The sequence below is a fragment of the Trichechus manatus genome, unplaced genomic scaffold, assembly GCF_000243295.1.
Source record: "Trichechus manatus latirostris isolate Lorelei unplaced genomic scaffold, TriManLat1.0 scaffold00026, whole genome shotgun sequence".
Taxonomy (NCBI): Eukaryota; Metazoa; Chordata; class Mammalia; order Sirenia; family Trichechidae; genus Trichechus; species Trichechus manatus.
The window spans coordinates 8134729-8148277 of record NW_004443962.1 but is presented as its reverse complement, the minus strand read 5'-3'; the positions used below and the strand labels follow the sequence as shown (position 1 = coordinate 8148277).

Genomic DNA, 13549 nt, shown 5'->3' with positions numbered 1-13549 from the left:
ATTCCAAGAAGTTCTCTTCCTTTGGAAAGTTTCTTGATTCTTTGTTTTGGGAGCTTTCCGAAGCCATCATGGTCTGCCTGTTTTATATTATTTGATATTGACTGTTGTCTATGATCCATCAATAAGTTATTATATTTATTTATTTTATGTTTGCTTACTGTGTCCTAGCTTCTTATTTTGTTTTTTTTTGATATGCCCAAATAGGCTGCTCATGTAAGCTTGTTTGATTATTCGTATTTTTGAAGCTCTAACGTCATGTCACTAGGTGGTTAGTTCTGTTACCAGGTATGTGAGCCCAGGAGTCTGTTTAGTTTTCTTGTATGGATTCAGCTCAGGTGTCCAGGTAGTCAGTCACCAAGTGTGTGGTACAGGCTCTCACCTACAGTCCTAGATGGTCTGGGGTGCTTGGTGTAGGCACAGGTATCTGGCTATGGTCGGGGGTCATGTACTGAGTAAGGCAGGAGGCTGACGACTGCCCCTGAGTGTCTGGGAGGAGATCGTATCCCTGTTCTCTAGAGTGCATAGGTGGGTGGGTTTTGCAGCTGGACTATGAGCACCCAGTGCCATTGGCTATAAGGACTGGGAGGCACGACTTATTCTTGGACCCCTGTCGCGGGTGGCTAGGTGGCATGGGTGGAGACACCAGTCCTCAGGCCCCTAATGTGGGTAGGTGAGGACCCTGCTTAATAGGCAGAGCAGCGTCAAATGTCACAAACCTGCCACTCCACCATATAGCTGATACAGTTGAAGTTAGGCTTCTGGTATATACCTTGTTGTACTGTGGTAAAGAGGGCCTACACTGTTGAAATGGCCCCACACAGGTCTATGCAGGGGATGAAAGACATTCAAAGTCCATAGACCCCTTATGCCTGTGCCTAGATTATTTATTCCTGTCTGTTAATTTGTTTCCTTTCCAAGGCCTGGAGAATGGCTCAGGGCATGTGATGAGTCCTTACTTCTGGCCTGGGGAACTCTGCAATGCCTGAAGCCAGCCCAGGACCCAGTCCAAAGCGGGGAGGGGATAGGTAAATGGGAGAAAGATTTTTCCCAAATTGCTTGTTTTTTGATCCGCACGGTAGATTAGATGCATGTAATTATCTTTGGCCGATTGAGCCCTGCTTTTCACTGGTTCTGGAGGCTTAAGGAGACTCTCCGCTGCTCAATCTCTCCCGATGTGGAAAACGCGACCTGAGCGCCACTGCTTGCCTCACCACATGCACTGGCTGCAGGGTACTGGTTCCTGCCGGGTCAGATCTGGCAACTTCTTGCTGCTCTTGAACTGTCTCTCGCTCCCCCTGCCACTCAGTCCGATTTCTTGACTTTGCCTTTGATATCCAGGGCTCCTAGATTGTCATATATAATCGATTCACTTGTTTTTTCGGGTCTTTGTTGTAAGAGGGACCATAGAAAGCATCTGACTACTCTGCCATCTTGGCCTCACCTCCTAAAATATGATTTTATTCTTGTTTAAGGCATAATACGTTTTATATGTATCTGTACGCTTGAGATATTTACAGTGTTGGGTATGTATTAGAGTGACCAACCAACCCAATATGCCCGACTAAGAGGGTTCCTGGGACATGGGACTTTCAGTGCCAAAACCGAGGATCTCCTGGATGGGCAAACTGAAATGAGTTGGTCACCTTACATGCAGTAGGCACTTCAGTTATGCTTTTTATTTACCTTGTATAGGTCCCAAACTTGCCTTGCAAGCAAGCTCAGTCTGACTTTGCTCCAACTTTTTATTGATTAGCTTGTTACTGTTGTTGTTGTGTGCCACTGAGCTGACTCCTGGTAGAACTGCCCCGTAGGGTTCCCAAGTCTGTAAATCTTTACGGAAGCAGACTGCCACATCTTTTTCCCACAGAGTGGCTAGTGGGTTTGGATTGTGGTTAGCCGCTGAGCACTTTAACCACTGTGCCACCAGCACTCCTTATTTATTGGCTAGAAAATATAAACCCACAACTTCTGAGTTCTTCAGAGTTTCCTGAGAGCCCCTAGGGCTTAAGGTGGAAGAACTGAGGAATTCCTGAAAAAGATTCTCTCCCATCATCTATGGGTACATTTGTTAGAAATTGTGAGCAACCCCGTGAGAGCCTTCCTTAACCTGGCCCCCAGCCCCAGAGGTCTCCCCTGCCTGTCATTCCACTTCTCTCCCTGTGCTTCCATACCACTCCGTATGGCTTCTGTAATTTGCTTTCCAGAATTGGCATGCTCTTCTTTAGCTCTGTGGCAAAGCCTTTTTCCACACACAAGGCTGATCTGTTTTTCCATAAGTTTCCCAGGTGGGCCTGGGACTTCCCTCCTTTTCAGTCTCCCATCGCTGCCACCTCTCCTCCCCAGCACTGGGGCAGTGTTTGCCTTGGGCAGTTGCTTTTCAGACAGCATTTCTTCGGGGTCTCTGTGGCCTCTTTGGGGTTCTGAGAGCCATGACAAGTGTAGCTGAGGGCCTGCCCATCTCCTCCTGCAGGTTGTATGCCAGTGCAGTTGAGAATCCCAGGTCTTCGGGTGAGTCCAGAAGACTTAGTGGAGATCTGGAGGCCACTTCTCCTCAGGCAAAGTAAAGCACGATAAAGTCACTGCTCAGAAATCCATTTCAATCTTCTACTTTTTTTGTGTGTTCAATACTGACTGCCTCTGCTGCCAGCCTCATGTTGTCAACAGTAACCACTTGTTTACCACTTTATAGGACATTGTGCAGACTCCGGGGGATATTAACAGATATAATGTACATCTGAGTCATCAGCTCTAAGTCAGGATGTATCAGGAGATGTTTTCAAGGGAAGCTTGTGGAGGAAAAGTTGTAGACATGGCATATAATGTAATAATGATAAGGGCAATGACTCCCATTCTGATGACTAATAATTGCTAGGTGGTTGTCTTTTAAAATGCTTTTGTGAATACCATGATGTGTACAGACGGGGTTGGAGGACTATGCACACGTGTGTGTGCACACATGTTCACGTGCAGTAGCTTTTGATAAATAAAATCACCAGACTCCTCCCCAACCATTCTGTAAACAGTAAACCTTCATTGGGTGCACGGGGAATAGCTTGCATCTCCTAACTCTGCCTGTGGCCGCTTCCTTCTGTCAGCTCCCTGAAGTTGCTGACCCCTACCCCTCCAAAGAGATAGCTCTGTTCCAAAAGATAAACACCAGTAGTTATAGGGAGCTTGGGGGGAAAGGGGAAAGCAAGTCTCCAGTTTCTGTTTTCCTGCTGTTTCCACTTAGGAACACAGTCTTGGTGGATGAGGCAGCTCTGACTCTGGCAGTCACAGCCCGAGATGTAATGGCAGTGATGAGTCTTCGTAAGGACAGGGATGGGCATGGAGAGGGGATGGGGTTTGTGGCGCTCGCACATCCCCCGGCTTCTTTCCAGGGATGCTCCACCTCTGAGAAATCCCAGGGATGAGGCACCTGGCTGGTGCCCACTTGTGCCAAGCAGCCAGGCAGGCTTCTAGTTGCTGAGAGGTGGTGTGTGAGCGCCACGCACAGCTCCTCTGTGCCAGAGCAGGGAGCTGTCGGCTCAGTGCCTACTCCCCTCTGCACCGGCTCTGAGAGCCCCCAGTGGGCTGGGGAAAGGCACAAAGCTTGCTTCGTGGCTGCAAGTTGACTTTCCCTCACTGTTGTTGCTGGCAGAATACATACACCAACGCGGACAAGCTCCTGGAAGCAGCAGAGCAGTTGGCTCAGACGGGGGAATGTGACCCCGAGGAGATCTACAAGGCAGCCCGACACCTGGAGGTGCGAATCCAAGACTTTGTGCGCAGGGTGGAGCAGCGCAAGCTTCTCTTGGACATGTCCGTCTCCTTCCACACACACACCAAAGAGGTAAGGGGGAGCTCACGGGAAAGAAGGGGTTCACCTGGATTAATTTGTTCTGTCAAGGCTTGGGCTGTTTTCTAGTAACATGGCCCCAAGGTGTGACCAGGGTCTGGGTGGTCTGGGGGTTAGTAACCTTCTACTCTTGATGACACTGAACATTTGCTTCCGATAACCTGTACCTAGGTCTCAACCAAAACGAGGCAAGTGTCTCCCCAGCTCTAATGAGAAACGGGGACCATGGAAACAGGTAGTTTGCGGGGCTACTGTTAGAGCATTCAGTCTGCAGCTGGGGAATTTGGGGAACCCTGGCATGGGAATAGCCCCTGCAAGAGGAAATATAAGATGAGCAGATACTCTCCTCCCCACCCCACACCCAGTTTCCTTCGGCTGCTGATTGCTGTCAGAAATCAGTCCCACAAAACTTTGATCATCTTTGCTACCAGCAAGGAGTGTACAGAGATTGCAAATGTGGTCTGTTTTTGCTTTGGTATCTTTTTTAAGCGGGGGATTTCATCCGCTTAATGAGGTCTGCCCCAAGGTGACAGGAAAGTGACTAGGTCCTCACCTGGCCTGACTGCAGAGTGACTGACAGTGAAGGAAAGGGGAGCGAAGGGCTGTGCACCCCGAGGAAGCCCCTGGGGTTAAATCATCCACGAAGTGAAGACAGGAGAGGGGAGGGTGGGTGATGTTAGGTTGTTGGCAGGGCAGAGGGAACCCTAGAGAAGAGGAGGGCCGTGAGCCTGTGATTGCCTTTCATTTCTGATGAGTATGGGGTACTCTCCGAGTGAGTGAGTGGCCGGTAAGAAGGCACACTTAGCATCTCCCGTGATAACACCCTTGGCAGGTGAATTCATTAGGTGTATGCGTGCTCGTGTTCCCCCAGGGATTCATTTTAATGGAGTGTTAATTAAAGTTTGATTGCTACTCAGGAAAAAAAAATAATTAACCCTACTTAATTAAGTTGACTTTTGATATTTGAAATGCATTTAGAAGCCAAGTTGTTAATACTCCACAGACTTTTCTGACACTTCGTGGGAATGAATGCAAATCATTGCAGCACCCATCAGAGAAAAACATGAAAAGATAATGTTTTCTAAACTGAGATTCCCCAGGCAGATGAAGGGCTGGCCTGCCAGGCAAGCTCCACAAAGCTGGCTCTGCTTCCTCTCAGCGAGACCCACAGCCACTCTCTGATAAATGTCTGCAAAGCAAGGGGATTAGCTTTAATCCAGGCTTTCCTGCCTGCTTGTCTGCTTCCTTCTGGCTCATCTGCTTCTTAATGATGGTCTCCAACACCAAAGGCACATGTATACCCTTTTAATTACCAGCCGGTGGGTGATGGAACCTGGATGAAGGGGAGTCACGCTCCTTGTGAGGGCTGTGGGGGAGGTGGCTGCGTGGCTGGTGGTGGCTGAGGTCAGTTTCCTTGCGCGTGGCTTTAGGTTCTGGCTTCAGCTCCCTGGAGTCAATCTTATCTGAGTTGTGAGGGGTGGGGCTGGGAGGGAAGGGGCACGGCTTTATTTCTCCTTTAGAAGACTTCAGAAAAAGTGACCATGGCTTCCAGGAGCCCTTCCTAGCTAAGTCTCCCGCCTATACACTGTGCTGGAAGGCTGGGAAGCTAGTCTAGATTCTACTACCAAAGAACCGTGTGAGCTGGGCGCCTTCTTCTGTAAAATTGTGACCCTAACAGTTACTACTTACTGTTAGTTACTGCTAACCCTAACGGCCCTTACGGTTCTAACAGGAGTCCAGGGATTCATTTCTTTTTCTTCTCCTTGTCCTCTTCTTTATCTGATGATGGTGATAATAATTAATAATATTAGTAGTTAAGCCTGATGTAGTACAGGTGATTTGCCTAGCCTACGAGCTGGCTGATTGTAAGCGTATATTAGGCAATTTTTTTTGTTTTTTTGTATTGGGTACTTACTACTTGTCAGACATCTATCATTTCATGTGTTCTTGTGATCATCTTCTAACAGATATTTTATTAAACATGTTTTCAAATAGGGAAACTAAAGCTCAGAAAATAACTTGTTTAAGGTTGCAGAGCTTCTCAGTATTACAGCTGAAATGTTACCTGTCTTCCTTCAGACTCCTCTCCTGTTCTTAACTACTACCCCATGCCATGCCCCCCGTTGGTCCTCTTGTGTCTCTTCCTCTCTCCTGCTCCTCTTCCTTTATCTCATTCTTCTTTTTCCTATTTACATTTTTTAAACCCAAAAGCAGGGAGATGGGGAGGGTAGATCTTGGCTGAGAAATGTAAATGCTAAGCATTGCCAGAGTTGGGGGTGTGGAAGACAGGAATAGTCAAGGCTGAAGTTATTAACCGTTGTTTTCCCAGATACCTCTCAAACCTTGCTAAGCTTGGTCCTATTTGAACCTGAGATTTGTTTCCCCATAAGCACTCAGCCTATAAAATCGCTTTTATATCAAATAGTACTACAGGGAGTACTGTGATACTAGGGACAGGAAAAGAAAGAGAGAAGGGAACTAACATTTATTTAGTACCTAATGTGTGCTGGGCTAGGCTGGAAACCCTGGTGGCACAGTGGTTAAGAGCTATGGCTGCTAATCAAAAGGTCGGCAGTTCGAATCCACCAGGCGCTACTTGAAAACCCTAGGGGGCAGTTCTGCTCTGTCCTGTAGGGTCACTATGAGTTGGAATCTACTCAACCGCAACGAGTTTGGTTTTTGGTATGTGCTAAGCTATACATACGTGTGTGTGTATGTGTATGATCGATAGCATGAGAATTGTGATTTTTTAAGTCCTATTTTACAGATGGTAAAACCAAGATTCAGAAAAGTTAATAACTTGCCCAGAGTCTTGTAGCTAGGCTGTGGTAAATGTAAGAATTGATCCCAGGTCTCTCTGACTCCAAAACCCATGCTTTTTCTCCTTTGCCACATAAGCGTTTGTATAAAGGCCAGTAAATAGAGAGTTAGAGGATTTTTTCTCCATCAGAGAATTTATTAGAACAAGAGGCTGTCAGGAAGAAGCATAGTCTCTTTCCCTGTTGCTGTTAGGTTCCGTCAAGTCGGTTCCAACTCATAGCAACCCTATGTACAACAGACGAAACACTGCCCAGTCCTGTGCCATCCCAACAATCATCATGATGTTTAAGCCCATTGTTGCAGCCACTGTGTCAATCCATCTCATTGAGGGTCTTCCTCTTTTTTCACTGACCCTCTACTTTACCAAGCATGATGTCCTTCTTCAGGACTGGTTAAGGAACATTCTGGCTATACTTCTTCCAAGACAGATTTGTTTGTTCTTCTGGCAGTCAATGGTATATTCAATATTCTTTGCCAACATCACAATTCAAAAGCATCAGTTCTTCTTTGGTCTTCCTTGTTCATTGTCCAGCTTTTGTATGCATATGAGGATATTGAAAATACCATGGCTTGGGTGAGGCGTACCTTAGTCCTCAAAGTGACATCTTGCTTTTCAACACTTTAAAGAGGTCTTTTGCAGAAGATTTGCCCAGTGCCATTGGGTCTGATACATAGAAGTGCTGAATAAATATTGAATGAATGGGTTTACTTTATACTGGGAAGCTGGTAGGTCTTCTAAAAAAAAAAAAAGAAAAGAAAAAAAAGAGGAAAAAGCCAATTCAACTGCATCTTTTACCTACTCTAGTTCTTAGACTTGAGCTCAGCAGGCAATGTAAATAAAGGAGCCTGGGGTGGGGAATCTGAATTGCCTATGGGAGTGTTCCCCTAGGATCTGTGTAGTAGGTAGAAACAGATTATTAGGTGGGCAGAAGTGAGCATCCTTGAATGGATTAATAAAGAATCTCCTGTGGTTTGTTCTTTCTATATTATCTTTAATACCTCTCAAGTCTCACCACCTTTCAGACTTTGCTAAATCTAGGTCCTATTTGATCCTGGGCCCTTTCACTCCTCTTGACTCTCCATGCAAACTTCGGGCTTTTTACTCAAGGCAGGAGTAGTAGCCAAGTCTAATAGTCTACAAGTCTGTTTGGGAATTTAGAGTTGCTGGGGTTTTTCCCCTCTTAAAGTAAATGAAAGGATGATCTGCTCAGCTTTGCTAAAGTGGCCTTGAGTGGTACTGGGGCTGGTGGTAAATGTTGTCCTAGGGCTTTTCTGCCTAGTTATGGCTAACTCCCTCCTTCCTTTTTCCCTTTTTCCTTTCCTTCTTACCTACCTACAATCGTTTGCTGAAATTTTGCATTAGTGTCAATGTGTGATAGAATGTCGTTGTAGGGTACAACTCAGATAAAATGAAAGTGGCCTTTCTAGGAGATTCCTGAGAGTTGATCGGATATCCATCTCTATAAATGATTTAACCTAGACTTCTTGTGACTCCACAGGCTGAGGGTTACAGCTTTACTGCTGTCCACTTCCTACATCAAAAAGTTTACTCTAACTCACATCAGAGGGAAACAGAAAGAAGATATGAAAAAAGATAACCCCAGGCTCATTTCTTCTGAAGATTGAACAGTCTTTGTAATCGTGTTGGCCCTGCCTTGTGGAGGAATTCTTGGGGACCCTAGAAATTGAAGGGGTTAAAACCTCCTAACCATTTCATTGCAGTTATTCATAATCTTGAAAAATTAGAGGTCATCTAAATGTTTGACATTGGGTGATTCGTTAAACAAGTCATAGTGCATCTGTACAATGAAATATTATACAGTCATTATAAATCACACTGTCAAAGACCATTAATGGCACAAGGAAGGGCTCATAATCTAATAGATAAAAAACCCTATATCCAGCATGACCACAGTTTTGAGCATACATATGTAGAATAAAGACTAGAAGGAAATGTATCAAGAAGTAAGAATGTTATGGGTGATTTGATTTTCTTTTGTATATTTTCTATTTTACAGGTTTCCTTCAATGATGATTTTTCAATTTATAACCAGAAACCATCCCACTAAATATTATTTCACAAAAACAACTTTTCCTCCCCACTTAGAAGGGATACTCGATAAAGAGAAGTGACAAACCTGCCCTTGGGACCTTCTTATGCATTCAGAGCCTCAGCTTTTAGTACAGATTGTACAGAACTTTCAAATACCTTCTTTTTGCCTGGGGCCAAGAGGGCAGACAGCTCTGTTTGCTGGCTGGAAGAGCAAGGGAGGAAGTAGGGATAAGTGTTGACCTGAGTCCTCATTTTCTGTGTCCAGGGACGAGGCATTTGGCATTTGTAGCAAGTGGCAAATTTGCTGAGATTGTCCAGACAGAATTCTCTTTCCTTGCTGTGTTTCCATGGAAATATTGCAATTGCTGGGCTTTCAAAGTATCCATTTTTAGATACTTTTGTTAAGAATATGAGAGTCAGATTAACTAAGGAAAGTGGCCAAAGTAATCAACCACGGCTCTTTATGAGACAGCTTAATTAAATGCACACTTCCATTTGTTTCTAACCTTGCAGAAACATTCTTCAATGCAATTCCCTGCCCAAATAGGTGTACACACATACACAAATGTATCACAGGCACCACAAACACTCACATGTACACGTTCCTCTACCCACTCTCCCTAGACCGAAACTAAATCACTCTTTGTTTTAGTCATCTAGTGCTGCTGTAACAGAAACACTACAAGTGGATGGCTTTAATAAACAGAAATTTATTTTCTCACAGTCTAGTAGGCTACAAGTCCAAATTCAGCGTGTCAGCTCCAGGAGACGGCCTTCTCTGTCCGTCGGCTCTGGAGGAAGGTCCTTCTCATCGATCTTCCCCTGGAGTAGGAGCTTCTCCATACAGGAACCCCGGGTCCAAAGGACATGCTCTGCTCCTAGCGGTGCTTTCTTTCGTGGTGGTATGAGGTCATGGCTCTCTGCTGGCTTCCCTCTCCTTTTATCTCTTTTAAGATAAAAGGTGGTGCAGGCCGCACCCCAGGGAAACTCCCTTTACATTGGATCAGGGATGTGGCCTGAGCAAGTGTGTTACATCCCACCCTAATCCTCTTCAGCATTATCCAGTCTTGCCTCATTAACCACAGGCAGAGATTAGGATTTACACCATATAGGAGAATTGTCAATCACAAAATGGAGGACAGCCACGCAATACTGGGAATCATGGCCTAACCAAGTTGACACATATTTTTGGGGGACACAATTGAATCCATGACAGTCTTCAAAAGAGATGATAGTCTCAAGAACAGACTAGCTCCATTTGGCACAAGTGGTTAAGTGCCCAACTACTAGCCAAAAGGTTGATGGTTCAAACCCACCCAGAGATGCCTCGGAAGACGAGCCTGGTGAACTGCTTCAGAAAGACCACAGCCTTGAAAACCCGATGGAGCAGTTCTACTCTGCACACATGGGGCCACCATGAGTTGGAATTGACTCAGTAGCAACTAACAACAACAATGTTGTATTTATTGAAGAAATAAAAGCTGGTGGTCAGTCCCCTACCCCCCAAAAAATTATATCTTCAGGATAAAATTGTGTCTTCAACAGAGGGGAGGCTCACCTGTGGAAATAGTGCTCTTTTCAGTAACCCTAGGGCTCAATCACTTGTTTGGGTACAGTGGCTGTCAGATCTGTGCACATCAGCAGGAGAAAGTGATGAAGTAAAATGGCCTCTTTCCTTGACCACTCATCCGTAAGTCTCATAATTCTACAAACCTCCTAGTTTCTTCTTTCCTTGTCCCCTCCCTTCCTGCCTTTATCAGTTGTTGTTTTCTCAGGCTGCCCAACATTGCCAGCAGGATAGGGTCTGTGGGCTGGCCCCTCCTAACTGCACAGTTTTACTGTTGTTGTTATCTGCCACTGAGTTGGACCCAACTCAAGGTGACCTCATGTACAACTGAACGATTCTGTTGTGGATCAGAACCTTGGGATCCATAGGATTTTCACTGGCTGATTTTCGGAAGTCGATCACCAGACCTTTCTTCTTAGTCCATCTTAGTCTAGAAGCTCCGCTGAAACCTTTTCAGCATCACAGAAACATGTGAGCCTCCACTGATAGGTGGGTGGTGGCTGTGCATAAGGTGCATCGTCTGGAAATCAAACTTGGGTCTGCCGCATGGAAGGTGAGAATTTTACCACTGAACCACCACTGCGGCTCTGGTTTCCGTATTAAGGCTAACCTTATATATAGCAATGAAAGATTTCCTTCGATGTACCCCTGCCAAAGTTCCAGAAATTCTCAAATTAGATCCATTTTCTTGGATTAGGTATCTTTGGCCACAGCACATGTGTTCCCCCGAGGGAAAAAGCATGCAAAGTCGTCCAAGTGTATGTATCCACTTGTACTAAGTAATCATGTAGGAGCAGAGAGCGGGACCCTGAAAGGATGAATCACAGCACAGGTGCATTTTGGCCCAGAGGAAAGGGTCTGGAAATGTCTGAAACATAGTATTCTCTTTGGGGAAGAAGAGGGCTGATGGAGGTGGTACAGTGCTAAAGTGTTAGACCCTAGACAAACAGAAGGTAAAGAAGATTACCCAAGGGGATAAAAACCAAAATGGAGAACGGTAAAGAAAAAAACACGTGGTTGCTGCCAATATGTGTGTTGCCAAGATACTCCATGATTTTATCTAATTAGCTCTGACAATCATTGGCAGGTGGTATCTTGAAATGAGAGGAGATCATTCTGAGTCTCATTGACCACCCGATAATTAGTAAATCATCAGTAAAAGTATCTCTCTAATCTGAACTCTTTTCAAAGTAATCTAAACGTGCTCTTCAGAGCTAAATCAGATGAACACACACACAGAGGAGGCCTGTGAGACAGTCAAATAGCAGGACAATTGCATCTAAGAAATGGAATGCTGATTCTTACTCATGGTTTAGTGACACCAATATTTGTTTCTGACCACTTTAAGATACTAAGCCTCAGAGGTGCTTATTCAAAATTCTGAGCCTGCAATTTTAATACTGCTGCCCCCAGGTGGTGACTGTGTGCATTGCCTCAGGATTTCACAAGTGGCTCTCTACTCAAGCTTTCCAGATTTTAAAGAGCATCTTATCTTGGTATCAAAATTATCCTTGAAGTGGTGTTAAGCTCTCTGGACTTTGGATGTCTTGGTGTCAGATCCATGCTTGCTGTATTTAAGCCTAAAGAAGCATTTTTATTCCTTCCTTCTTCTGTACATCGGCTTCTAAAGAGAAACCATAATGTGTTAGAGCTGGAAGGGATCTTAGAGACAAGCTTGGGAAACCATGCGCGCGCACGCACGCGCACACACACACACACACATATCTTTCTTTTTATATAAGAAGTAATTAAATCCAGAGAAATACGGTAATTTGCCCAAGGTCACAGAGCTAGCTAGAGAAGGAAAGAATCAAGAATTATCCCCAGTAAATTTCAATTTCATTAAAAAAAAAAATTCTTCTCCCCCAGTTTTTTGTTTTGTTTTCTACACAGAAAGATGTCACCAACCCTTTGTCTCTGGTGCTATAACCCCCTTTCCTGTTTCTGAGTCAAATTCTCTTCAATCACTGACAATTTTTATTTGACCTTATATCCTCTGGAAGATAGAATGGCCCTCTTCATTTTGTTATCTGGCTTTTAACCACTGTACTGAGGTACATCTTTGCTGTTATCTTTTAGCTGATTTTCCTTAGCAGTAAGTTGTAACTCTACCTTAGACAAGACTTTCTTTATAATATAGTAGCATATAAAAACAGAAATCTGAGTGAGAAATCAGTTTCAATTCAGTAATCAAAGAATATTTGAGGGAAGGACACAATTTTCTAATAAAATTGACTTCAGAGCTTAGGGTGTGTCCTCAGATTTCCATAGTCTTTCTCAGGAAACCTTGATGTTCGCAATGCTGACACCTCGTTTTGTCTTTGACTGTCCCTACAATTTGGCTGCATGACCAGGTGGAGGGAGTGTCGTGGGTTGTGGTGGACTTCCTCAGAAAGGAATAATGTTAGCTTTCTTCCTTACACTTAAACACTTAGAGGTGTTCAAGCTATCCTTAAGAAAAACAAACAAAATAAACCCCAAAACCTTCAAGCCATTAAAATACCTTAAGTGTAGTACTTAGAACAAAATTATTTTGATTATTTTAAATAAAATCCTTATTGATAAACTTATCTTATTCTTCTCATTTTGCAGATGAGGAAACTGAGGCTGAGAAAGTTTACTCACCTGTCCAAGGAAGGAAATTCTTTATACCCCTGTATTTCCTACTTCTAGGGTTTATTGATCTATTCGTTAACCCAGTCTTTTCTGCGTATCTAGGACCTCTCCTGTCTATGGAACAGAGAATAAGTTGTCGGAAATTTTGAAGAGTATTATTGTCTCTCTTTATTGTTTGTTTTCTTTATCTCTTATTGCATAAGGTGTACCATGATTTACTATTCTGAGAACTAACTAGATGAAATAATACTCTTGAGATAGATATTTATTCGCATTCTTAACTTGGAAGACTTATAGAATGTTGGAAGCAGAAGGTAATGAATCATTTTACTTTGTTTTCCCTAACCTGTTCTACACAGGAAATCATGGAGAACAAAGAAGATAGTGATTTGCTCAAAGGCATTCACAAGCTATGGGAAGAACAGGGCTTCAAATACACATCTCTGACTCCCACTCAGTTTTCTTTCTCTACTGATCTTTTTTCCTGCTGGCTAGGTAAAGCCTCCTGGTTTCAAACAAACACCAGGCCCATCTTTCCCACCATCATTTATAAAAATGCTCAATATGCGTAGACAAAAGTGAAGCCGTGTGGCATGGCACTGGAGACCTATCTTCAATATGAGGAAGAGCTATCAAAAAATGAGTTTTCAATAAT

The 13549-nt window shown here is 44.1% G+C and overlaps 1 protein-coding gene across 1 annotated transcript in view; it reads left to right on the top strand.

Annotated features, from left to right (window-relative positions):
- Window positions 1-13549, top strand: part of KALRN (kalirin RhoGEF kinase) — a 789193-nt gene that overhangs the window by 440916 nt on the left and 334728 nt on the right. Inside the window, exon 11 of the mRNA XM_023728788.1 lies at window positions 3641-3832. Within this exon, the coding sequence (XP_023584556.1) occupies window positions 3641-3832 (192 nt within the window). The remainder of the gene's footprint in view (window positions 1-3640; window positions 3833-13549) is intronic.